At 39.3% G+C, this 27,289-nt stretch overlaps 1 protein-coding gene across 1 annotated transcript; it reads right to left on the bottom strand.

Moving 5' to 3' along the window:
- Positions 1-89: 89 nt before the first annotated feature.
- On the bottom strand, positions 90-27,289 carry NAE1 (NEDD8 activating enzyme E1 subunit 1). The gene is made up of 20 exons (XM_075940056.2): positions 27,110-27,289; positions 24,911-25,014; positions 24,764-24,824; positions 23,656-23,686; positions 21,358-21,429; positions 20,932-21,011; positions 20,024-20,133; positions 19,445-19,554; positions 16,094-16,156; positions 14,884-14,947; positions 12,574-12,665; positions 10,192-10,251; positions 9,955-10,088; positions 6,041-6,116; positions 5,309-5,348; positions 3,467-3,553; positions 1,932-2,024; positions 1,407-1,521; positions 1,264-1,313; positions 90-338 (listed from the first exon to the last, which is right to left on the bottom strand). The coding sequence occupies exons 1-20, from the start codon at positions 27,250-27,252 to the stop codon at positions 229-231; spliced, it is 1,695 nt and encodes a 564-aa protein (XP_075796171.2). The 5' UTR covers positions 27,253-27,289; the 3' UTR covers positions 90-228.

The following is a 27,289-nucleotide window of genomic DNA, read 5'->3' as shown; positions in this document are numbered from 1 at the left end:
GCAAATTCCACATACATGTAAACAAGTATCTTCCATTTTATGATGTGATGTACTTGTGTCGTCCTTGGAATAAAATAATAAGAGCTTCCTTTAGTTGCAATAAGATTTTAATATTGAAGAAAATGCAGAGGAGTTTAGTTAGTGGTAAACACCACACGAATGATATTTTACACAATGGAGCAAAATCGGTTGGCAATTAATATTGCCGACATGTATGCCGCAGTTATTCTACAACTGGAAAGTTGCTGAAGTCTGTGACATTCCACTGTAAATATAGGTGTTATTAAAAATTACAAATTGTCCTGTAATTATTTTGACAATCTCCTGGGCAGCAGCACCTAAAGGGGAGGGAAAAGATTTATGTTGGTGGGTAATTTTTTTTTTATTTAAGAACAGTGCCTGAATCAGTCCAGATATGAGTATTGCAAAACTCAAGTGATGGAAAATTTAACTAGTAATTTGCTTTCTACAATTTTTATTTCTGTAATTGTTGAACGAGCTCTTAAATTTTATTAACTTTTTATACCTCTATAAAATGACTGTGTTCCCATTTTCTTTGCAATTATAAACTCTTAGGAACCTAGATCTTGTCTTCATACATTTTTCTAAAGTACACCGATGGCAATATAATTTCCTTTAACCTTTAAAAAATGTAGTTTGTTTATATAATATGAATACTTTATTATCTGATACTGTAAGGAAGAATACAAGCAGCAAAAACAATTAAGATTTCAATATATACTTTTTAAAATGATTTACATCTTGGGTATAACATTTATTGCAGGGTGAAATAAGGCAAAAATTGCAAGCCACATTGATAAGTGTTAGTTAGGTATGGATTTACAGTTTGCAAAAGTTAGCAATGTTTACACTTAAATTAGTACTATATTAAAATTAGTCATATTGTGCTATTGTTTGTCAATGCTTCAGACTTTTACTTTCACTAGTCATATATCCATGTTTTAAATCTTATTTTAAATTAGACTAATGAAACCAAGTAGTATATAACTGGCCTAATCAGATCATGGTTTCTTTCATTTCAATCTGATCACTTTCTCAGCCAACTTTTTCCATACAGCATGATGGCAGACTTTCAATGTTAAAATGTTACAGTACTAATGCAGTCTTTATCTACAGTTCATAGTTATTCGCTTTGCTCCAAATATAGTGAAGAGGAATTTTATTCAAACTACAAAAATGATTTCAAAAATAGCTGTGTTGACAGTTCTTAACTGACCTGTGAAAATAAAGCAATATTCTTACCTCCCAAAAATGAAGCAATAGTATGTGGCTCAGCTGCTCCATAGCGACAACTAGATAGGGAGGAAAAAAAAAAAAAAAAAAGCACTTTTAGAGCAGGTTAAAAATAAGCTAGGGAAAGTGACATCTTTTCCTACAATACTTACAATTCATGGACATAATCATCCTTCACTGTTACAGACAGTCCATATTCCTGAAGAAAACCACTGAGGCAAGATTTCAATTTTCCAATATCATCTTCCACTTGGTAGTTATACACACCTAGGACATAAAATAGGAGCCATTTCTCCTCACTTTGGTATACCAGAGTTAATGGGGCCAGAAATGCTTTTACAAATTGTGCTGTTTGTTATTGCAGTCATTAACATTTGTATTCAAGTAACATTCATATTTAATTACAACTCTAATAATACTAACAATCAAATACCACTAGTATTAGCAGAAAGCTAAATCATATGATTTACTATAATTTTTACAATTAAAATAATTATCAAACAATATTAATTTGTTCATCTTAAGAATCTGGTCACTTTGTAATATCTGTACAATGCATGTACTTTAAGCTGAAATATTTCTTAATCGTGTTTTGTAGTTTCATATGTATCATAAATTAGACTGTTCTATTTCCTAGGGTGACTGATATATATTTAAAAGTTATTGTATCAACCTACCTGGGTATCTACCATGCTGTTTATAAAATCTATCCACAGTCCGTAGCATTAAGTATAGCACTATCTCATTGTCTGGATTATCCATGCTGGAAACTGAAAATGATAAAAAAAACCACGCCCTCAAAATACACATTTTAAATTGGTTTAAAACTAGAGTTGGAGATAGATGGAATGATAAAAATATTTCACATTTGCTTGACTGTCAAACATTTCTACAGTTTTGCCACTGTACCCCCATGGAAGACAACTGATAGATCTCCCTGATCCGCACCCTGAACTGATACATCAAGCATTAGTGATGGATTGTTTAGACATGGAAACTCCAATGATTAGTGACAAAGTATACTAAATATGATGTACCCATATATTTTAGTATAATCTCCACAGTTTGAAGCTATCCATATGTTCCTCCTTAAATTCCACCAATGCCAACAATTGCTTGGATGAAATATTCACCTCACAATTTAAGTCAGAATTTGAATTTCATAATTATGCAGCAGAAATTTATTTTTATAATTTTGATGGATAGCAGTCTATTTAAACATTTGTAATATTTTTAAGTTAAATATTCACAGTTTCAGGAAATTATGGGGAGGAGGTCAGGCAATTATTTTAATGACAGTAGACATCGAGACTCAAAACTTTATAAAGCTTTATCATTAAAACACAAATTGTCAACATCACATCAAAACACAAGAAGTAATTACCTTAAATTTAAACTCTTAATTCTCAAGATTTTTCTTAATCTGCTTATCTGTAAATTTTTGTTTTTAAAATTGATGAAACTATATTTTTAATGTTTTTTGTTGGTGAAATCAATGTTTACCAATACAAATCTAACTCTTCCTAGATTATTTATAATGCATATTTACCGAAGAAATACTAAGGACAATAATTAAATAATAAATTGAAGTCTTCTTATGACTTGTATGTATTTTGTGTGCCTTTTAAATGTAAAAATTAAATAAGTTCCCATATTATACTACATAATATGAACCAGTTCAATGAAATTTTTACTTATGTATTTTGTGAATGTTACAAATAAAACAATTTTTAGGCAAAAATATTATGACAAGATTGAAAAGACACTTAAGTTTTTCTAAACGAGTTCTGTTTCCATTTTAGTATCTACCTTGGAATTTGGACTTACCTAAGTTTGAAAACTCTGTTGCAGGTATATGCCTAATTTTTATTAAATTGTACTTTGCCATATAATTTATTCACAAAATACAATAATCTTTTTAGCTCCTGTCACAAATAACTTAAAACAAGTCGGAGAAAATATAAAGACTAATACACACTGATGAGGATAAATATTTTACTTGGCTGCTAAAGAGAAAACAGTATCTGCCAGGGGGAAGTTATCATAGACACTAATTCAGTCGCTCATCTTTGAGCTTTTGTCTATTTAAAAAAAATTGCTTTGAAATATATATAAGTATGAAATACTTTTGAAATATATATAAATATAAGTATGGCTTTGTGATAAAATAAAGAGGTTAAAAATATCAATAAGTAAAAAATAAAGTCCTTACTAATTTCATCCTTGTTAAAGGTATTTAGACCATACTCTTCAGACAGGGATCTACATCGTACAACTCGAAGAAATGCTGAGTTGCTGCCTAAGCAAAGAACACAGAACATAAATATTAGAGCAGTGATTGCCAGGGTGTAATATTTTGTCAGGCATTTCAGAACTGGAATGCAAAATAAATCTCTCTCAATGACGTCATTTTAAGTTTTATTTGATTTCTTCACATTTGATAAGTGTTTTTTCTTTAGAGGTCTGTGAAGGTAAACAATTTTATTAAAATGTCTTATATTTGTGCACTTCAAAACTCCAGTCATTTTGCCTATAGAGCTGAAACAAGGACTTTTGGTACATATGGCATCAGACTCTAGAAAAGAAGATGTCCCACCCTGCTCCTCTTACAGACATCTGTTGGACTACAGGCATCAGCCCCACATTTTCTTCCTCTATCCTCCCAAAAGCTGTTTTATTTTCTTTCCTTCTCTTCCCTAACTAAATAGCGCTGCTCCCTTCAGTGCTGCCTACCCTCTTTGGAAACAGGCAGTCTATAGAGAGCAGCATTCTAAAAATCAATGGCTGGGGATGACCAAGAATGAATCTGCAGCAATGGTAAATAGCAGAAAGGGGAAGAAAAACTAGACAAATATGGAAGAATGTAGGGAAGGGGAGGGGGACCCCAAAACAAAACCAAAAACTCTACATACATGTTCTACACTATACTATGTAAAGTTCAGGTTGAACCTCCCTGGTCTGAGAACCCTCGAGACCAGACCAGGTGACATCAGCTTCTAGGTGCCCCGCTACCAGACTCCTCTCCCTAGGGCTCCCTGTTCTGCCACTAGCCCTGCTAAAGTTGGCTCACAAAAGCTCCCAACCTTGCTGCCCCAGGGTCTTGGCTGCTGCTGTCACAGGGTGTTCTCCAGGGTTCCTCCCACAGTTGCTAGGGCCGCCCTGTTGCAACTGGGGATTCTGGTCACCTGCCTCCACCAGTCTTCCTTCAGCTGTGGGTTCTCCAGCAGAGGATGCCCAGTCATCGCAGCCCTGCTGCCACTGGGGGTTTCTTAGGATTCCTGGCCAGGACCGCCCAGCCGCAGGCAGCCCAGCTGCAGCCAGGGATTTCCTGGCTAAGGCCGAGACTCCCCAGCCATGGGGTCCCACTAATGCCAGGGATTCCCCAGCCTGAGTGGGAGCTCCGGGGCTGCTGCCTGGTCCCGCTGACACCGGGGGTTCCCTGGCTGGTGCTGGGGCTCCCCGACTGCCGCCTGGCCCCATTGATGCTGGAGGTTCCAGGCCAGGTTAGGGGCTTCCCAGATGCTGCCTGGCTCAGCTGTGGCTCTCCAGCCCCTGCGTTGCTCTGAGGCTCTTTGGTCCAGCAACATCCCTGGCCCTGCCAGACCACAGATGTTGCCAGACCATAGAGTCCTGGATTTGGGAGGTTCAACCTGTACAATAATACTCAATTGTTTCAGATGGCTCCTGTTTTTCTTAGCATATGCTCTAATATGTATTAATATAAAAGCATAAAACAAAATAAAAGCCCAAATGATCAGCAGCTTCAGTCTGAATCATTGGCAATTAATTTGTGTGGGCATACACCACTCAGGTACCTGCTTATAACTTTCCATGTGCCTTATTCTGACAGGTGCTAAGCACCTGAAACTTCCACTGAAATCGGAGATAACTGTGTCTGTTACTTGGCAGGAAGAAGCACTACATTTGTAATACAAAAGAGATTCCAATAGTGAGCTAGAGATTAATATTACATTATGAAAGATTTGAAAACTTCCTGACAATTTGCGTGCACATAAAACAAGAACGATGTAATGCAAAATGCAAAGATACTTACAAAGCAATTTTAATTCTGTCTGTGAAATTGACTCTGGTGCCTGCAAAGGAATAAGATGACATTTGTTTCTGCACAAGCCAATGGTTAAAAGATTTATATTTTCAAAATTATTCTGAATTGGTCACATCTTGATCTAACAATCAAGAAAGAAGTATTTTGTGTTCATATGTCCTTTTCACTTAACATTCTAAATAACTCAGGAAAGTACAGGTTGGACCTCTCTGGTCTGGCTCCCTTGGGACCTGACCAGTCCTGAATGAGGGAATTTGCTGGACCAGGGGGAAGCCCTCAGCCCACCGATCCTCCCCGCAGCTGGCCGCAGCTACCCCCACCACCAGGCTGCTATGACCCACCTCTCTTACCAGAGTGCCATGCTGCCATGGCCCCGGTCCCAGCCCCAGTGTGCTCCCAGCCTAGCAGGGTTCCCAGCTGCCAGACCTCTTGCCACTGGGCTCCCAGCCAGAACTCCCTGGTCCCGGAACATCTGTCGTCCTACTGGGACATGGATGTTGCTAGACCAAAGAGTCCCGGTTTTGGGAGGTCCAACCTGTACAAACAATGTAGAAATAACATCTTGTGTGTATAAGGAAATATCCAAAATTTAGTAAGACTCTCTAAGAGAATGTGATAGTTAAGTTAGCTCTTTACTGTCTCTATTTTGCTCCTTTCCCCTTTTTTCTTTAGACTATATGGAAATTTTTTGTCCTTTTGGAATAAATTAAATGAGGTTACCTTGCCTATCGACTGTAACAAGTTAACAGCATGGTTGCCCACAGCAGCAGCATCTTTCTTTGCTCTTTCACGGTATCTGTAAAGGGTAAGAAATAGTTTAAATAGTTTAAACGGTAGTTAAAAGCTACAATTTTATTTTAAGAGTCTGACATTGAACATTTTTCTAATCCTTCTTACCCTGTTGTAAACATTAATAAAATCAAAGATCAGCTACTTCAGCATCAGAAGAGCCAATGATACCAATCATATGACTATTTTGCTATGGCTCTAAGATATCTGTAAAAGCCGCTTCACAGCTTTGTGCTCTGGAATGTCCTTGCTGTTAGTAAGCATTAAAAGGAGTATTACTGTGGAAGGCTACAGTGTAAAAAATATATATTAATTCCATGCAATAATGAGAGGACCAGCACCAAAGACAGTTCCCTTTTTTCTTCCATTCAATCTCATCTGAAGAAGTGGCTTTTTGCCCACAAAATCTCATGATACTATATGTATTTTTGTTAGTCCCTGAAGTGCCATAGGACTACTCGTTGTTTTTAAAGTTACAGACTAACACAGCTACCCCTCGGAGATATAAAACAATGTGTCAGTTGTAACTATAACAATTCTTTGGACAGCAACCCAATCACTTCAGCAGCAGGGAACTCTGTGAAGTCTCACACCTCATCTCCACTTACCAAGGGATCAACACTCTGACAATTGGTCTTCCAGGATTTGATTTTAGCAGGTCTAGTGAAGACCTGGTAAATGGAACAATGAGGGCACCCCTGTCAACCACGGTATTCGCAGTCACAAAGAGTAAGGGAAGTCAACGGGAGAGTTTCTCCTGTTGGCCTCCTGCTGGAGGGCTGCCTAATAACAGATGTAAGGTACATTGATTCCAGTTTGTAAGATATGCAATTGCGTATCTTACATCGATTTTCCCTGCCAATACAGAACTGGCCTTAAATAACAAGAAAACCCAGGAAGACCCATCCTACGTAACCACAGCACTTTAACGGAAGGTATATCAGGACGCATAGAAGCCATCCTCAAACCATGCACCTCACAAAGGGACAGCTTCCTCCAAGACACAACTGACTACCTCAAGAAATTCCACAAAATCAACAACCTTTCCCAGAACACAGTCTTTGCCATTATGGATTTCAATGCCTTATACACCAATATTCCTCACCATGACAGCATACTGCTTGCTTCAAACACCTACAAGATAATGAACAAAGTCTGAAAATCTCACCCAAACACATTAAACTGACCCATTTCACCTTCACACACAAAATTCACTTTTAATAAATACTTTGCCCAAACAGGAACTGTTGTGGGAAGTAGGATGGCTCCCTAATATACCAACCTTTTCATGGGCTACTTCAAGAAGAATTTTTGTACAAATGTACCCTGAAACCAATCATATTGGAGATACTCTGATATTTTTGTCCTCTGGAGAGACTTCCTCACAGATTTCCATCACAGTTCAATCACCAAACTCTTTCTAGAAAACTACTGCCAGACTAGTGTCAACTTCCTAGATACCAAGATCAGCTTCAACAATGGAACCTTACAACTAACCATACACAAAAATGCTAGACCTCTACGCTTTCCATAGAACCAGCAACCACCCAGACCTGTTGTCTGCAGCCAGGCACTCAGATACTACAGAATTTGCTCCAAAGAGAAATTCTGGGATACGTACCTAAAAGACACTTAAACCTACCTTCACTATGCAACGACATCCCCCACCAAATATCCCTGAAAGAACCTGCTTCATTCTGGAAATCCCCTCAATGACCACACAACCCTAGTTGTCACTTGCTATCCCAATCTACAATGCATATGGGATATCAAATAACTGATGCTTTTAATCAATTTATACTTGCTGGGTACCACATTCTGAAAGAATTTTTCCCCAATTTTCTTCTGACTTTCAAACACTGCCTTCCCCCGCAGGCTCCCCACAGACCATGACAACTCCTCAAAGTGGCACCAGACACTGCCAGAAACCATGAAAAACCTGCAGCCATATCTCCATTACTACAATGACCCATACCTCCCACCAATGCACCTTTCAAAATCCATGGGTAAAACACATTCCCATCACAACATGTGGTATATCTCAATCAGTGCACTAAATATCCCACCTGCTATGTGGGTGAAGTCAAATAATGAGCTCACAAAGAAAAATAGACCCTACAGTCCATGGGTAAAACACTTTTCATAAAATGATCACCCATATCTGACTTCTCAATCACCATCCTCAAAGGAAATTTGCAGAACACTGTCAACAATCTGAAATTCATAACTGCTGAACACTAAAATCATATACTTAACAGGGCCACTGGTTTTATGACTAGTTACGATTTACAATGCACCTTGCTGCCTTCTAATCCTTAATAATCCACTTCATTTCAAACAGTTTCCAACAGTATGTTTGGAAAACCTTATGCTTAACAACTTGTCACACCTTGTATTTAGATCGCACACATTTCTCCAAACCTGAGAAGAGCTTTGGGAAGCTCCAAATCTTATCCCTTCATCTACAGAGGATGGTCTAATTATAAAAGATATGACCTTACCTATCTTGTCTCTCTCATATCTTAAATAGATATTTTCAATATTGTTTTCTGGAATGAATGAAACATTATGCCAATACTTTTTAAAATATAAACTGAAATGTATCAACGAATTTTCTAATTTTACAAATGAGGTATGTAAAACTATACAGGCCTTGGAGAATTTGGAGAAATAAAAAGTCTTTCATACCTGTGCAAATCCAATACTTCATTTAATACTTTGCTGTACTTTCATTTTTGCAATAGGTTCATTTTCTCCCTCCTTACAGGAAAGAACTCTCATTGAGTAACATACTTTCTCCCTCATCTTTCCAAAAGGAAACACTCACTATTTTTCCCCCCAGAACTCCCCCCAAATATATTAAAATCTAATCTACATTTTAACCTACAGCCAGAAGTCTAGAAGCCAGATCCGGACTTACCTGGGCCGCGAAGTCATAATGAAGGACAATGTATTCAGGAGTGCTTGCAGTTTACCTATGAGCTGTAACTCTAGTGCTGCTTAAAGAGTGTTTGTGGTTAAGAACGTCCTTTCCTAAACATGTATTTCCTTGGTTTACTGTGATATGGTCCTTGAGGTCTCTGGGAGAATGTGCGTAAGCAACTATGGGTCTTGGGAAGGCTGAGGCCAAGGCAGCCAAACTGAGCAGTTCTTCCGCCCAAAACGTATGACAGACACGAGATGTTTACATCTCAGAGCGTGCTTAAGCGACCCAGAGGGAAGAATAATAATAGAATCATAAAACTGGAAGGAACCTTGAGGTCATCAAGTTCAGTCCCCTGCACTCACTGCAGGACCAAGCACTATACACCATCCCCGACAAATGTTTGCTCTTAAAAATTTTCAGTGAACAAGATTCCACAACCTCCCTAGGCAATTTATTTCAGTGCTTAACCATCCTGACAGAAAGTTTTCCCTAATGTCCATCCTAAACCTCCCTTTCTGCAGTTTAAGCCCACTGCTTCTTGTCCTATCCTCAGAGGTTAAGGAGAATATTTTTTAACCTTCCTCCCTCTAAAAATCTTGTAGGTACTTGAAAGCTATTTTGTCCCCTTCTTAGTCTTCTCTTTTCTAGACTAAACAAACCCAAATCTTTCAATCTTCCCTTATGGGTAATGTCCCTCATTGGTTACTTTCCCAGAACCAGGGGGCTAAGAGGCATGCGGGCTTCAGCAGTTGGATCCAATCGACACAGACTGGTGTCCATTCAGTCAACAGCACTATCTACAGTCTAAGTTTTTTTTAGAAGTGGGCTCTGAGAATTTGGCTCATCCTGTAGAATCTAAATAAATGCCCTCCATTACTATAATGCTGACTGCCTTTGAAGAAGAAATGCAAATACTTACACATTTTGCAATTTAATAAATTTACCCGAATCTGCTATCATATCAGGAATAGTGCCGCGTACAGGTAAATTTCCTTGCCCCTCTTGCGCTACAAATTCCTTTACAGCTCGAGCTAAAATCCAAAAGGATGGCGTCTGTAAGTGTACAAACAGCAGTAATTTATTTTTCTTACATACAAAAGTATTATTTGTAATAATATTCCTACACAAATATCTTATCCTTAGTTACTGTCATTACCTGCTGTGTGAGATTGATGCAACGATCATCATTAAAAATATCTTCAATACAACTTGGAATCTGTTTTAAAAAAGAAAAAGATCACATATATTTACCCAAGTTTCTTATTCAAGAATTGTCCAACAGTAATTATGTGGGCAATTGAATATCTAAACGACGTTAGACTTTGCAGGCAAAAGTAATCATTTCTGAACCTCTATGAATGAATTTGCCAAGGAGAAAGAAATTACCTCTTTACCATCATATTGAGAAAAGTGTCAATTGTGAAAGTGTAGGCTTCTATAACCCAAACTTTACATACCAAATCTGTCCTTAGGAACATGCAATTTCAGTGGGAACTGGAGAGGATTTAAGACATGGGAACATTTGCCCCTAATGTTAGGAATTACATACATTTAGCAAGGGCATCATTTTAGAAAAAACACTGGGGGCAGAAGGACAGAAGAAATGTGTCACTACACAAACTATTTACAGTCCCAAATAGCACCTAAATAAGAAAAATTAGGCAATTACTGCTTTCATAACAGCTGCACCCAAGACCAGGGGAAAAAGAGAAATATGACTGCCTTGTCCTCCCTCTTGCCCACCCTATAACAAATGACGCTCATGGCGTTTTGTTAATACCAATAGATTCTGGTTGTGTCCACCTCAATATGGTTAGCGAAATAGGACTTTCATTCGATCAAATATTTCTTTAGCTCAGGGGTTGGGAACCTTTTTTGGGTCAGAAGCTACTGACGCAGAAAAATCAATCAGGTGCCTCACACAAGTGAGAAGCAAACAAAAAAACCCAAATCCTCGCTGATGTAGCCCTGACTGAGAAGCAGGAGACTCCCTACCTTCCCCTTATACACCAGAGTTTATGAGGCCCAGACAGACAAGTAGATTTTGTGTGCTCCAGCATCATGGAGGGCAAGAGCACCTTTGCAGGCTCCCCAATACTGGGAGGAGCCCCAAGCCTTGGGGGCCAGATCCAGGCAAGCTGGGGGCCACGTCCAGCCCCCGGGCCTGAGGTTCACCACCACAGCTCTAACTCTTCACAAGTCAATACAGTATGTTAACTGGGGACTAGATCAGTTCACAGTAACCTGAGACTTGCTAACAAATGCAAGTTCTACATGTCTTTAAGAAAAGCTGAACACATCAAGCACATAATATCCTGCAACAATGTTTTCCAAAACATATACAGTTTGTTAAAAAAAATCCATAACTCTTTAAAAACATTCTGTGAATCTTTTGATTTAGATTAACAAAGAATCAGGAAGTTCAATGCAAATGAATAATTTAAAAATAATAATTTAAAAATAATAAGACAGTTGTAAAATGTGGTTAATTCTGTTTTAATTTTTAGACACTCCGCTTTATCCAACTCTGCTGCTCCTGCGGAGCTTCAGGGTCGGAAACAGCATGGGCTGGGAGAACGGCCCCGCTTGCTGCCCCGTCGCTCTCTAGGAAAAGCTGCTGCTGCTCCTGCCGAGGATGAAGCGGCCCTGGCAGGAGCGGCAGCAGCTTCTCTTAGGGTACGTCTAGACTACATGCCTCCGTCGACGGAGGCATGTAGATTAGACAGATCGGCAGAGGGAAATGAAGCCGCGATTAAAATAATCGCGGCTTCATTTAAATTTAAATGGCTGCCCCGCTCTGCCGATCAGCTGTTTGTCGGCAGATCGGGGCAGTCTGGACGTTCCCCTGTCGCCAGAAAACCCTTTTGTCGACCGCCCCGGTAAACCTCATCCCACGAGGCATAACGGGGCGGTCGACAAAAGGGTTTTCTGTCGACAGGGGAACGTCCAGACTGCCCCGATCTGCCAACAAACAGCTGATTGGCAGAGCGGGGCAGCCATTTAAATTTAAATGAAGCCGCGATTATTTTAATCGCGGCTTCATTTCCCTCTGCCGATCTGTCTAATCTACATGCCTCCGTCGACGGAGGCATGTAGTCTAGACGTACCCTTAGAGAGCAAGGGAACAGCTGATGCCGCTCCTGCAGGAGATGTCTCCCGCAGAAGCGGCATCAGCTGTTCCCTTGCTCTCTTGGAGCAGCTGCTGCCACTCCTGCCTGGAAGCGTCCTGGTAGGAATGGCAGCAGCTGCTGCTCCTAGAGAGCAACGGAACAGCTGATGCTGCTCTGCCAGGGACGCTTCGTCCCATCAGGAGCGGCATCAGTTGTTCTGTTGCTCTCTACAGCAGAGTTGGTATCATCTGACATATTCGGTAATCCAACCATCTGTCGGTCCCGTTTAGGCAGGATGATAGGGACTCTACTGTACTGGGGAATTTTTATTGTAAAAGTACATAGACTTCTGAGAAACAATTATACCATTTCCTTAGCTATTCAAATGCACTATGTTCCTAATTTAAAATGTAATATGCTGCTTTTACCTTAGTAACATTTAGTGCTGTGTTTACATTTTTTATAGCTTCTTCAAAGTTCTCTTCATCTTCTGGGATCCCATTTTCATTCTTTAAGATTCCTGTTTGAAAGAAACAAGTAACAGAAGCAATAACACAAACTCTAGCTTCCACATTACATTTTGTCACATTTCCTCTGGGAGAATCTGAGACATATCGCTGTTCTAGTTCAGTCATTACAAAACATATATACACATTACCACACTGAGACTAAATGGCTACCTACTCCTCATCCATGTGCACACATACTTGGATATTGCATCAAAAATACTTTGCATTCATGACACCTTCCATCCTAAGATCTCAAAGTTTATGTTATGAACTTTAATAAATTAAATGCCTGAGGCTACGGCTAGACTACACACTTTTTCTGAGATACCAGGGCCAAATGTCAGAAAAGCCTCTTCCGACAAAACAATCTGAAAAAGCTATGCAAAATACGGAACGCATTTTGCATAACTTTTTCTGAAAAAAAGATGTAGTCTAGCCATACCCTCAATGGGCAGGATACATGGGAAATGCTATCACCAGATTTACAGACAGAGAAACTAAGGCACAGATGGCGAATGTAATTTGCTTCTTCCGACAAAACAATCTGAAAAAGCTATGCAAAATACGGAATGCATTTTGCATAGCTTTTTCTGAAAAAAAGATGTAGTCTAGCCATACCCTCAATGGGCAGGATACATGGGAAATGCTATCACCAGATTTACAGACAGAGAAACTAAGGCACAAATGGCGAATGTAATTTGCTTATGGTCGGTCACACAAGTTCAAAACAAAGTCTGTAACAAAATTCAGAGGCCTAATGCTTTAATCTCTAGATTCAGACATACACACCACCATCCTTCCTCTCATGTACAACTGTTTCTTCGTCTTAGATATCAAAATACTTTTGGTATGTGTAAAGAGGCCTGCAAGTTATGAAACACTCAAGCTCTCTCTGTACTTTACACAAAATACATTTGAACATCTTATCTTAACAGGAAATAAGGAAACATTACTAACTGTAAATATAATTGTTTATACAGTAAATTTTACTACCGTTTCACTTTAATACATCTATGAAGCAGAGTACTAAATCTAGAATGCAGCAAAATCCAGTTAGCATAAAACGCTCCACTTCAGTTCAATTAGGGAGACAATCTTTATTTCATGAATAACTTCTAGTGATGTAAACACGATTTAGGCAATAAGAGAAAATAAATGCATTTGTTTTCACCAGGAATCAAGTCTGTTCATACCAACTGAAAAGAACATGCCATTGTTTTTATAGCAATTTAAATGCTTTATTTATATCACTTTCAAAAATACTGTGTAAATGTTAATACTTGTGAAAGTTGCTATATTGATAGCCTTTGAAGTAAAATCCTCTATCCAAAAATTAGTGAATATATTGTAATTAGACATGTACACTTCCTCATACTACCCAATAATTGGTTTCTTTATAGAATCACTGTAGGGTAAACTGAGGCAGCCCTAAATGTGCTAGTAGGCCTCTAAACAGCATAACTTCATTCTAGGATTAAGGCCTGGGAACACCACAGTCAGGATAAGAACTGCAGACAGTAAAAGACCCTAGGCACCATGGCAACCACGTTCTAAAACACTCGGACAGGGTCTCAGTTGGTAACGTAACACATTTTGCTTAAGATAACATTCATAAAATTTGCTTAAACTGTCTTGCTTCACTCCTAGATAATAAGCCTGAGAACCAAGCGCTGCACCAACTCAAGGCCATACTATATGATGCTATAGCATCATCATCATCTATGCAGACTAAAATGTTATTACTGTTTTGCTGACATTTTGGCATTTGAACAATAACCACCCGAATATTAATCAATGAGCAGTTATTTTGCAATGGGCGGAGATATTATGTAATCTTTAGTAGTTCTATTGGCTTATGTGCTTATTTCATCTTGCTGCTAGACCTATCGAATCATTTTTCCTCTGTCCACCTGCTGACTATATAAGCTATTGTACTGTGTTAATTAACCAGTGTTCACCAGGGTAACCCCTGCGTGTCTCTCCATCAGCTGGTGTATAATAAATCCTCCGCTTGTTTTCACCTGCATCCAGAGTGTCCTGGATTATTTCCAACAATCACCAAACTAAGCAAACTAAAACTCAATTATTAAAGAAAGCTGTGTAATGAAAGAGATGTCCTATATACATCCATGTAATAGCATAAATCTGCATTGACACAGTTCAATTTCAAGCCACAGTGACAAGCTGTGTTTTGTATAATGTCTTTTCATACTAGTGGAAACACATTACCTTGTCTAATCAGTTCTCTGAAGGCTTCCTTTTCTTTATAATTCTTTGGTATCTGCTCACTTTTCTAAATTGAAAATACAAATAAAAAATATATTCAATCAAAATAATTCCCTGTCACATGACTACCTTCTAGACAGTTTGTAGTCAAAGTTAATACACGTTTCAGTAAGTAGAAAGGAAACATAAGGTAAAAGTCAAACCAGACGCTTTTCAGTATTCACAGCCTTCACTCAGTGCCCAAAAATAAATCTCTGGATGCTGTTCAGTATGGTACTTTTATCACCTATCAATTTACTTACAAGTGATCTAGTTTGGAGTAGGAATGTTACATTTAGATTAATTGGCTAATCGAATAGTTGATGGAATTTGCATTGACTATTTGATTAGTCGATAAGGGCTGTTGCCCTGTGTTGTTGCTACACTTCAAAGGTGAAAGCGCTGTGGGGAGCATGGGAACAGCAGGGGACTCAAGCAGTTCCCTAATGGCCCCATGCTCCCCGCAGCATTTGAAAGCAGCAGCGTCACATGGAGTCCAGGGTTAGCGGGGGGAAGTCCTCATCTGGCCCCAGGCTGTACACGGCGTTACAAATTGGCTGACCACAGGCTCCATGCAACGCTGCTGCTTTTAAATGCTGTAGGCAGCCCAGGGCCAGCGGGGGAATTCCTCAGCTGGCCCCAGGATGCATGCAGCATTTCAAAGCAGCAGTGCCATGTGGAGCCTAGGGTCTGGCCCTGAGCTCACATGGCACTGCCGCTTTAAAGTACTCGCTCCTCTTCCCTGCCCACCGCTGCCTCTTTCTGACAGAGGCAGTGGGGGAGGGGAGACAGGCAGGGGTGGCCCGTGAGTACAGGCAGACTCGGCGGTCGCCTAGGGCGCTGCCTTCAACAGGCGCCTGGGGCACCCGATGATGATGTCACGGGGTGCCGGGGCGCCCGATGATTATGTCACGCCATTGACAGCCGTTCAGGTGGGGGCACCAATCGCGCGTTCCGCCTGGGGCGCCAGCTGCTGCAGCCGGCCTCAAGCTGCTCCTGGGGACAGGAGCAACTGGTTGACTAGTGTGTCAACTATCCCGTAAGCATTTGCCTATCATATAGTCGACTAGTCGTTCACATCCCTAGTTTGGAGTCAGTACACTTTCATCACAATCCTATATTGGAAAGATTAGATGCTATGTGTTTGATTCAAGATAAGGCATCATCAACTTACCTCATTGTACCATTTTGCTAAATATTTTGCTACAATCACAATCCATGGAGTGTGACTATGGTCCTGCAATCAACAAACAAAAAAAATCCGTAATGGAAATAATTCTGAAAGTAGTCAGAAATAGGCTATTTCTTTAACTCTGACAGTAGTGCATGTTAGATCACCATGGTTTGAAAATCTTGTAATACTGAAACACAGTATTTACATTTTAAAGTGCAGTCCATAAGAGAGTTGTTAACATTTCTGATTTAATAAAATTTCCTAGTTTTTAACTTCAATTCCTGTATCAGTTAAACAGACTCTGTAATTCCATGAAGTTGGAAATAAACTTGTCTGGGATGGGATGGGATGGGATCCTTAGCCTCTGTTTGCCAGAAGCTAGGAAAAGGTTACAAGGCAAGGATCGCTTTATTATTACCTGTTTGGTTCATTCCCTCTGAAGTACCTGTCATTGGCCACTGTCAAAAGACAGGATACAGAACTAGATGAACCATAGTATGACCAACAATAGCCACTCTTATATTGGTCATCTAAAATCTTTAAGAAGGGGGAGCAAATAAACACTTTGTCTACAAAAGTTATGTGCTCCATTTTCAACTTTTATAAATAATCCATTAAATAATTTGATAGTAAAAATGTACTAAATAGTTTAAAATGGAAGTCTGAGAATTACAAATTGCACATTTTTATAACTATCCTGCATGTGAATTTAATCTTTTAAGTAAATATAAGCCCTCTTGGATCCAAAAGTCTAGTATTATCATTAGGATAGTGACTAGATATCTTACTTTGATATAGCTGCCCTATATTTATAATCTCTTTTTTCCCTGCCCTAAAATACTGCAGCAAAGCCAAATGTCTTTCTGATATTACAACTCCACCTATACTCTCATAGGATAGATCTACACAGCAGCATTATTTCAGAATAATTGACTCTGAAATAACAAAAAGCATGTTTACACTGCAAGCCATTATTTCAAAATAATGGTGAGCTGGAGGATGTGTAGACAGCACCAAAAGCTGAATTAAACTATTTTGACTTCAGCTACACAATTGACATAGCTGAAGTTGAGCAGCTTAACCCAAGTTTGGCCCTGATGTGCAGATGTACCCTTTGGGAAGAAAGACCTGCTGCTAAACCCATGGGAGGGGCATGAAGTTTGCATTTCCACAAGTGAAAGATTTTGGCCACAAATCACTGTTTAGAATTTTCCTCCCTAATTTACATCTGAAAATGTAGACCAATGTATACAACTTGATTCTGTCAGTGCTCATATATACTATAAATATCAAATACTGAAGTTGTTTTTATTAGGGTATCAAGTGATTAAAAAAAAAATCACAATTCATGATGCTTTTAACCAAAACCAGAATACCATTTAAATATTTTCATATATATTGATTTCAATTACAACACAGAATACAAAGTATATAGTACTCAATTTATAATTATTTTTATTACAAATATCTGCACAGTTAAAATAGTATTTTTCAATTCTCCTATTACAAGTGTTATAATGCAATCTCATGAAAATTGAACTAAAAATGTAGAATTATGTACAAAAAAATTAACTGCATTCCAAAACAAAACAATGTACAACTCTAGATTCTACAAGTCCATTTTGTCCTCTCTCATTGAGACCACGGCTCAGACAAATAAGTTTGCAGGAATTAATGCTCCCTATTCTTGCTTACAATATTACCTAAAAGTGAGAACAGGTGTTCACAATCCAAAGCAGTCTAGAACAAAGTGTGTTCATTTTTTATCATCTGAATCAGATGCCACCAGTAGAACACCGATTTTCTTTTTTCGTGGCTTGGGTTCTGCCATTTCCACATTCAAGTGTAGCTCTTTTATGACTCCTGAAAGCATGCTCCACACCTCATCCCTCTAAGATTTTCTAAGGCACTTGTGATTCTTAAGCCTTAGTTTGAGTGCAGTAGCTATCCTTAGAAATTTCATATTGGTACGTTCTTTGCATTTTGTTAAACCTTCAGTGAATGTGTTCTGAAATGAACATGTGCTAGGTCATCCTCAGACTGCTAAAACATGAATTATATAGCAAAATGTGGATAAAACAGAACAGGAAACATACAGTTCTCCCCCAAACACATTTTTTAAATGAACATCATCAGCATAGAAGCAGGTCCTCTGGAATGGTGCTCAAACCGTAAAAGAGCATACAAATGTTTAGGATATGTGGCACATGAATACCTTTCAATGCCGACTACAATAAGGCCATCCAAATGCCTATTCTCACTTTCAGGTGACATTATCTCCCATAAACGTAAACAAATTTGTTTGTCTTAGAGATGAACAAGAAGTAGGACTGAATGGACTTGTACGCTCTAAAATGTTACATTGTTTTGTTTCTGAGTACAGTTATGTAAAAAAATTCTCTCTCTCTCTCTAGATAGATAGATATAATAAAATTATAGAATTAGAGGATTTATTCAGCATTGCTCGGAGCCTTAACTTAAATAATTTTTATTTTTTCATTTAAATCATTGCTATGGGGTGGGACTGGAAGTGAGGGATTCAATTTGCAGGTTGCCCTGGGGAAAAAGGCCAACCCCAGTCCTCTCTCACCACAATAGTTTGGGGACTTGTGAGAAGTACATCTCCAGGACCACTGCAGTTTTGGCGGGCTCAACCAGGGGAGAGTGCATATCCCCTACTGGGGCAGGGCCAGTTTCGTCTGTCCCCTGCACTCCCCAGCTCCCTGGGAGCTTGGGCAGTCCCAAATGGAGGGTGGCAGTGGGAGAATGGGGGGAAGCCAGCCCTTTTCACCTGCCTGGTGATTCTGTCTCTTTTCTGTATACCAAATTTGGTGGTCCTAGCTCTTACGATAAAAGGAAGCAGTCCTAAACAATAACTTAAAGCAAGGGAAGAGTTTGCTTGGAGGTGGGCTCTGAAGCTCCCGCCACTCCAATGCATTGGGGGTGGAGCCTAAACCATATACAGAAAAGAGACAGAATTACCTGGCAGGTGAAAGCGGAGGGCTGGCACCCCCATCCGGGACTGCCCCAGCCCTGAGCCTCCTACCTGCAGGTGCCCTTTAGGGACAACCTCTCCCCTTCCCCCCCCCCCCCACAACATTTGTACAGGAACACTGCTTGCTATTTCTCCTCGTCAGGGTAGTCCTCTCTTTCCCTGAGGAAGCCTGCATACTGGACTCCCTCATCCCCAGCCCCACCAAAGAGCAATGACACTGATTCCAATTCCGCAACCATTTCTGCGTAAGTAGGGCTCTGTGCAGGAGAAGAGACCCAGGTGTATGGAATTACTTGCAATAATGGAACCTATATTTGAATGCATTTTAGAGTACAGAATGCAAGTCTCATTCCAACCTTTTTTTCCATATGATCCAAGTCATAAGACTGAATATGTTCCCTCAGCTCTGGAAATGGGTCGTCCAATCTCAGATCTTCTAATGCATTGTCTGGATGAGATTCTACGACTGCCAAAGAGTTACACAAGATAATTACATTTGAAATATAAGCAAGATAGATTGTCTGTAGATTACAAAACATAGCAGTAAATATTCAGTACTTGAATATTTTGCGACGTGAGCCCTATTAGCATATTTATACATTAGTGGAAGTAATGCCTCATTGTTTACGTAGTCCATAATGCAATGCAGTACAGTACTGGACAAAAGTCTCCCATTTTGCCGCATCATTGAGTTAATTACTTGTTGCATGCAATTTTCAGTAAGCTGTGTCCATGTCTAGAATGATTTTTGGGGTGGGAAATTCCAATGCAAATGCCAAGGATATTAACTAACACTAAATCACTAACACTAAACCACAAGATAAAACTAAAATAGTTTAAGTGTCATCTACATAAATATCACAACTAAAACATCTTGAAAAGAGCTTTCATTTCTACCTTTAAAACTAAATCTAATTTCTAAAGAAATCTCTTACCTGAATGTTCCTTAATAATAATTCTCATATAGCCAACTAGTCCATAAGTCCTACAGACTAACAGAGGTATGTTAGCATTCCAAAGAATTTCAGCTAAACGCACCAGTGTACTGAAAATGAAAATAAATTGACTTTTAGAATATACAAGAGATAATCAGGTGTGATACAATTTAAAAAAAATGTTTCCCATGTGAGAGAGGCATTCAAATCTAAAAATATAATATGATCAAAAGAATGCCAGAATGTATATGAAATAAGAGATATTTTAAACACTACACCAACAAGACATTAGCAGTTAATTTATAGCCATTGGTCCATTAGCACTGCATTGATTTCTGTGGTTCCAAGCTTTTAAAAAAGGAATGTAAGCTAACAGAATAATTGTCATTGGAAAGGAAGAGATTAGTGAGAAGCATGTACTGAAAAAAAGAACTCCTAATACACTGCCCTGACAAAGATTCTGATAGAGCCACATGGAATTTTTACTGAAGTAGTGCGTGTCAATACAGTTACGTACAGTAGGAAAAGAAGGAACTGAATGGTGGCAGAGACCTCCGTGAAGGCTTGCAGCTACTGCCAATCTCATTACACGCAAGTCCTCAAATTACATTACTAAACCACCATAACTGTGGTGGATCAGGAAGAACTCCCTCACTAGAGAAAAGTGCTTAATATTTAAGTGAATATTAAAACTGTGCCTAACAACAGATCAATACAAGAACTTAAACTAGTGTATTAACATACAAAAGGTATAATGAAAATTATTACCCTAAGCTTTCTTGTCTATAAACGTTGCATATGATAGCAAAAAAGGCAATGTTGCTTCACATAAATTATATTTTCCCACAATAAGGCTGCAAACAAAACTATAACTGTAAAAAGATTTAAAAATATGAACAGGACTCTACCTTTCTGGTAACTGAGTGGCAACCACGAGATTAAACCGACAGAAAAATGAAGGATCGTTGTCCAGGAGTTTGTCTGGACTCTAATAAAAAGTACAAAAAAATTCACACACATTGGAAAATATGCTTATTCCCTTTCTAAGATAAAAGAAAATTTATCAAAAGTTAAAGTGAACATGTATACTCAACACTAGATTTGGATTCAAAATGCTAGATGTGGCTTCTGAATCTTTATTATAATTAGTTACAAAAGTTATTTAAGTATACATAAACTAACTTGACCCACAATTTGAGATCTTCTTTCCAGATCTGTATTACCATAAAGGTTTATGTTAACAATTATAGATATAAATACATTTATTTTATTGTGTCATACTTTCCCCAAGAATTTAAACATCAAAACATAGCAAGGAATTCCAGGATACAAACCTCTTCCACAAAGTTTCCTGAAACATCATTATTTAATTCTTGTAATAGCTCTGTAGCACTTTGGGCTCGGTTCTGTTTTAAAACAATTAAAAATATGCCTGTTTAAACATACCTGTAATTTATAAGTTGATTTTATGTTTTATAGTAAGCATTCAAATACATTACAAATAAGTACATTATGGAATATTGATACAGTTCAATTATTTCATACCACACATTCAATTTAAAATCATTATGTAGTAGCAAGCATTTTTTACAAGCCAGGCTATACTTTACTTATACAAATCTAAAAAAATGGTAAAATGTAATAACTGACTTATTTCTAATTTTAAAAATTACTGTATTGGAAGACCTGTAAGCTCCTGATACAGCTTTCTTAGGGACTGTTACATTAAAAGTTAAGCAAGCTCTGATGAAATTCAGAACAATGACAGTGATGGCAAGAAGATATTTAAGTGAGGAAGAGCTAGTGAAAATACTTACAAAGTGAGAAGGAACTAGCAGAAGATGAGGCCAAAAGATTTGGGGGGGAGGGGCAGAAGAGGAAAATGAGGCACAGGGGAAGATAAGAAACAGCATGTACTACCGAATGGCAAAGATAAACCATTAATTAAACCTGTTCTTGTAATCTTTATACTTCACCAATATCCCAGATTGAACCTTATTTCATTTACAGTATATGTTAAATTAACTTTTAAGATGACACAAACCCAAATTAAATTAGAAAATACAAGTCAATGTTCTTTTAGATTGTGTGGTTTTCTCCCATTTTAAATCATTTTTATAAATAATGATTTCATAAATCTGTTCTACTGATAAATTAGAACAATAGTGATGAACAGACACAGAATTTAAGGATTTTATGAAATTCATAAAACTGCTCCCTCATCCCTCTCTATTCAGAATCTTATAGATTTCTCAATTTTTTTTTAAAAAAAAGAGGTAAGACCAATATTCCCTTTAATTTTTCCATTCATTTGTGGAATATATTTTTAACATGCACCAAGGACTGTGAAAATGTGCACCACAAGTAGAAATACATCTGGCTCTTAGCATTGCGGGCGCTCTGATAATCAGCTGAGTAACATCTGAACCTCTCCTGGGCTGCCACCTAAACACTTAACTTAGAGAAGACACTGGGCAAGACCCTGTATGACATCCTTTATCACTCTCCCCAGTCTAGCACACATTTTCCTCTCCACTCTCACCGACATTGAGACATCTTCCCTACTCTCCAGCTCCAACTCCTCCCTCTGCCCTTGGGATTCCATTCCATCTAACCTTCCTAGTCCCTTCAACCTCTCATTTTCCAGAGGTTTATTCCTCTCACAATTCAGCCCTAGTCTTCCTCATCTTAAAAATTTGCCATGGTCCCTGAATCCCCTTCAAACGATCATCCACAATCTCTTCTCCCATCTCAAATAATTGTCACAACTGTCATCTCTCATTTCTTAAGTTCCATCTTATTCAGTCTGGCTTCCACCCTCATTATTCCACTGAAACTGCTCTAACTAAGGTTTCTGAACTATGCTAAACATAATTCAGGCCTAGTGTCTTTCCTACAGACCAGTGGTACTCTGTTATGAGACTCAGGAGCCACATTTGCAACCACCATAAACCAAAAGAGTCACATGATTACTGTATGCCCTGCACATCAGACCACCAAACACCTATACAATAATATTAAAACCTCTGTGTTAATCCAGACCTGCTGCCTCCTGGAATGCTGTGAATCAGCTGTTCACGGTACTCAGGGATGGAAGGAAAAGAGCTACAGACTGCACCTCAAAGAGCTACATGTGACTTGAGAGCCACAGACTGAGTATATCTGCATAGACATCTTGAGTCCCTTTAGCACAATCAGTCATACCCTCCTCCTGGAACCTTATCCTCTCCTAACTGTCTTACTACCTCTTATTGTTCTTTCAATGGGCTCTCATTCCTCTCCCCCCTTTCGCTGGTTTTTGGTAGGGGTTTTCTAGGACTCAGTCCTTGCCTCTTTTCTGTATTTGACATGGTCCTTTTTACTGATGACAAATCTAGCTGTCCACCCTAGACTTGTCTTCCTCCATTAAGCTGAAGTCACATCCTGTCTTTTCAACATCTCCTTCTGGACATCCAGCCACCAATTTAAACTCAATATGGCCAAAACTGGGCTTTTGTTCCCATTCATATCCTGGAGCTCTGTTCTCACTCACCACTACAGAAGTAAGGAAGTTTTTAATCTATGTATCTCTAATTTTCATTTTCTACACAACCACTCAATATACTTACAAACTATGTTTATTATTGCTTTACCTGGCCAATACTGCTTCTTTGGAGAAAGAAACTGAGAAAAGAAAGATAATAGAAAGCCATATTAATAGTATTTTTCACAAAACTAAAAGCATTTAAGTTCTGCACTGGAAGGAAGCTTATTATAGCTTCATGCAGGACAAAATAAATCCCTTAATATCTATTTCTTTCAATTATTAATGGTATTATTTTTCTACTTGATTTCTTTTAAGAGTCTTTTTTAATCTTGTAAAGTCAAATTTTTGAAGAAACCTTATCCCAGTCCCTAAGGCCCTACAATCTGCAAACTCTGTAGCACATGCAGAATTTCACTCTTCCAGTGAGGAACTCATTGCAGGTTACTTTTCATCCTGTTAAATAATTAAGGTCTCAGTCCTGCTAAAGTCTCCAGTGCAGAGGAACCCTATGCTCACAGAGCCCTTTTAAAGTCAAGCGAGCTTCACATGGGCACAATAGTCTGCTTGCACTTTTCAGGATATGGGCCTAAGTTATTACCATTGAATATCTACATAGAGTGCACAGAACTTGCATTTTGATATAAATGTGCATATATTTTATTTATGCAAGAGTTTCTAGGCATTCCCTACATGCATGCATTTTTCAGGAATTTGGAAGCCAAGGACACGGTTTACTTCTCCAGACTCAAAGAACTCTAATGTAGCTTCAAGTCCTGTACCTTCAACCAACAGAAGCCCATCCAATAGAAGATATTACCTCACCTCCCTTGTCTCTCTCTATAAAAGTAATATATCTTGATGACAAAACAGTTTAAAAAGCCATGAAACTATATTCAGACATATAAAAAAAATGCAGGGAACCTTATGTCACAATAAGAAAATAAGCTATTCACTACATTTGCTAAGTGTATTTTTTGAAGAATATGGTCTTTCCAACTAAAAAAAAGAGGGCAATTAATAAGAAACTCCCAATTAACAGAGTACATTTCACAACCATCCAAAAAACCAACCCCCAAACAAAATACCTTAAACAACCAGCTTGTTTTGAGTGTAGCTTCTACAGTTACAGTAAATTAGATAATTATTTTTAAACAGTAGATAGTAAAGCTAATAAAACCTGCTGAACTTGTGTAGAAAATGAATGGTAAACCTACTTGTTTCCAACATCTTCTCCAATGACTTGATTCCCATCGACAATCGTAAATGAACCAATACCTTGAAAATTACACAAATGAGAAATATGCACTTTTAATTATTCAAACTGAAAATCTTACTAACATTTAGGATTGAAACGTATGTACCTGGTAGTACTAAATTTTTGAGGATTTCAGTTCCTGTGGCTGATGCATTTATCACACAAACGTGAGCAGCTTCTAAAGCCTCTTGTCCATGATCACCCCACAATCTACAAAACAAGAAATACAGAAGCATTCAGAGGAAATAGTAACTCGTGTTAGCAAATACAATTTGAACGACAGTAGGAATATTATAGGATATAGCCCATGTGGTTTAGCCCATGTACCCTTTCTCTGTACACTGTTAAGCAGTATCTCTCAAAACATGATTTACACTGGGGCTACGTCTAGACTGCAAGCCTCTTTCGAAAGAGGCTTTTTCGAAAGATACTTTCGAAAAAGCTTCTTTTGAAAAAGAGCATCTAGACTGCAAGCAGTACTTTCGAAAAAGCAAGCCGCTTTTTCGAAAGAGTGCACGCAGGCAGTCTGGATGCTCTCTTTCGAGAAAGCCCTGTTTACATTCAAGAACGCCTTTTTTTCGAAAAAGCACTTTTGAAAAAAGGCGTTCTTCCTCGTGAAATGAGGTTTTCCGCCATCGAAAGAAAAGCCGCGTTCTTTCGATTTAATTTTGAAAGAACGTGGCTGTAGTCTAGATGCAGGTGAAGTTTTTTCGAAAAAAGGCTACTTTTTTCAAAAAAACCCTGCAGTCTAGACACAGCCTGGGAGTTTTGTCACTGACTTCAGAAATGTCAGGATTTTACCATTAGTTCCTTCAGATGTAGGGGAAAAAATGTCTATAGAAAAGGCAGAACAAGATCCCAAACTGTCAAGCAACATTTAAATCCATTCAAATTGTCCTGTGAGACTTAAAAATAAACAAACTACTTAAGAGTGTTTTTTACAGTAGTTTGTGGACATGCTTCTCTCTCTCACTCTGAAGATTTTTGTCTTCAAGCTGCAACACACTCTGTATGGTGACTCAGTTGAGATTTTTATGTGACTTCTAAAGGGTTATTTGACCAATTAAACACCTAGTCCACTTATACACCAGTTCTGGGTCTTTGTTTTAACAACAAATACCCTCCTTTATAGTTGCAGAGATAATTTCCAAACCTGAACCAAAAATGAATCTATACTGTTTTCCTGCAGACCTGCAGCTTTATCCCCTCTAATGCTATCCAGAGTAAAAAAGGTATGGCACAGTCTCATCAATTTTCAGTACTGCTACTGGAAACTAGGGAGCAATGACTTTTTCAAGAATCATGTCATTTTCACTCCTCTACAAGATTATTTAACATCAAGGCTGCTACTGACTCAAGAGTCAGACTCAAAAATGAAACTGGGGGAGAAGTAAAGTAGCTTAGGTATTTTTAATGGTAAACAGGTAAAGAAGCTTCAGGGGGTAGCCCAGTTAGTCTATACAGGAAAAAACAACGAATGGTCTGGTAGCACTTTATAGACTTGTTAGTCTATAAAGTGCTACCAGACCATTTGTTGTTTTTATAACAGGTAAAAACTCCCTCCCCATTTTGCAGCTTTCACAGTGGTTGGTTTTTGTTTTAAATAAACGCGATCTTTTGGTTGGAATACTGACAGCTGCGGCATTCCTGCAGACTGTAAAATACCCACTTCAATATGGACACAAAATGGAATTTTTAAAAGAACCCAATTATAATGCCATGCATCGGGACATCGTTTCCAAGAGTTTGCTAATGAAACACTCTCAGGAGTATAGAAATCAGCGACACCTCGGCTTAGAGCTGGTGCCAAACTGCCTCCCCTGGCCCCTTGGAAAATGTTGATTTCCCAGTAAATGAGCACCAAAGGGTTTGTTTCACTCTTCTGGGACTCCCCCCCCCCCCCCAACAAAATCGTATCTCTCAGCCGTGAACACTGTCACACCAACGATTTCTTCCCCGTGTGGAGGCCAACGCGTGACTGGCCAGCCCCTAGCGACGCCACCCCCCTGTCATGTCACAGAGCGGCGAGCCGCCCTGCCCGCACCCAGCCAGACCGTCCCTGCTCCCGGGCAGCGCTTGGAACAGCTCCCGGGTATTGGGACCAGGGGGAACGGCCACCCGCCCAGCCGCGCCTTGGCCCTGGGCTGCTGGGGGAAGGCGCGCGGGGCGCCACTGCCTGCTCGCGCGGGCCCGGCAGGGGGCTGAGCCGGTTGCCCGGCAGGGCGGCCCCCCGGGGGAGAGGGAGGAGCGCTGCGCCCCCAGTGGTCCAGGCTGGGACGCGGCCGGCCGGAGGCGGTCCCGCTACCTGAGCTGCCGGTCGTATTTCTGCTCCTTCATGCTGAGGCCGCCCTGCTGCGCCATGGTGCCGGGCCCTCCCGGCCGAACTGAGAGCCGCGCTGCCCGCTCCTCGGCTCCCTCCGCACTGGCCGCGCGGCTGTCACTGAGCATGTGCGGGCCACCGTGCGCATGCTCAGTGAAGCCGGCT

This window comes from Pelodiscus sinensis, chromosome 12 (assembly GCF_052426305.1).
Source record: "Pelodiscus sinensis isolate ZL-2025 chromosome 12, ASM5242630v1, whole genome shotgun sequence".
NCBI lineage: Eukaryota > Metazoa > Chordata > Testudines > Trionychidae > Pelodiscus > Pelodiscus sinensis.
This window is presented reverse-complemented; position numbering and strand designations above follow the sequence as displayed.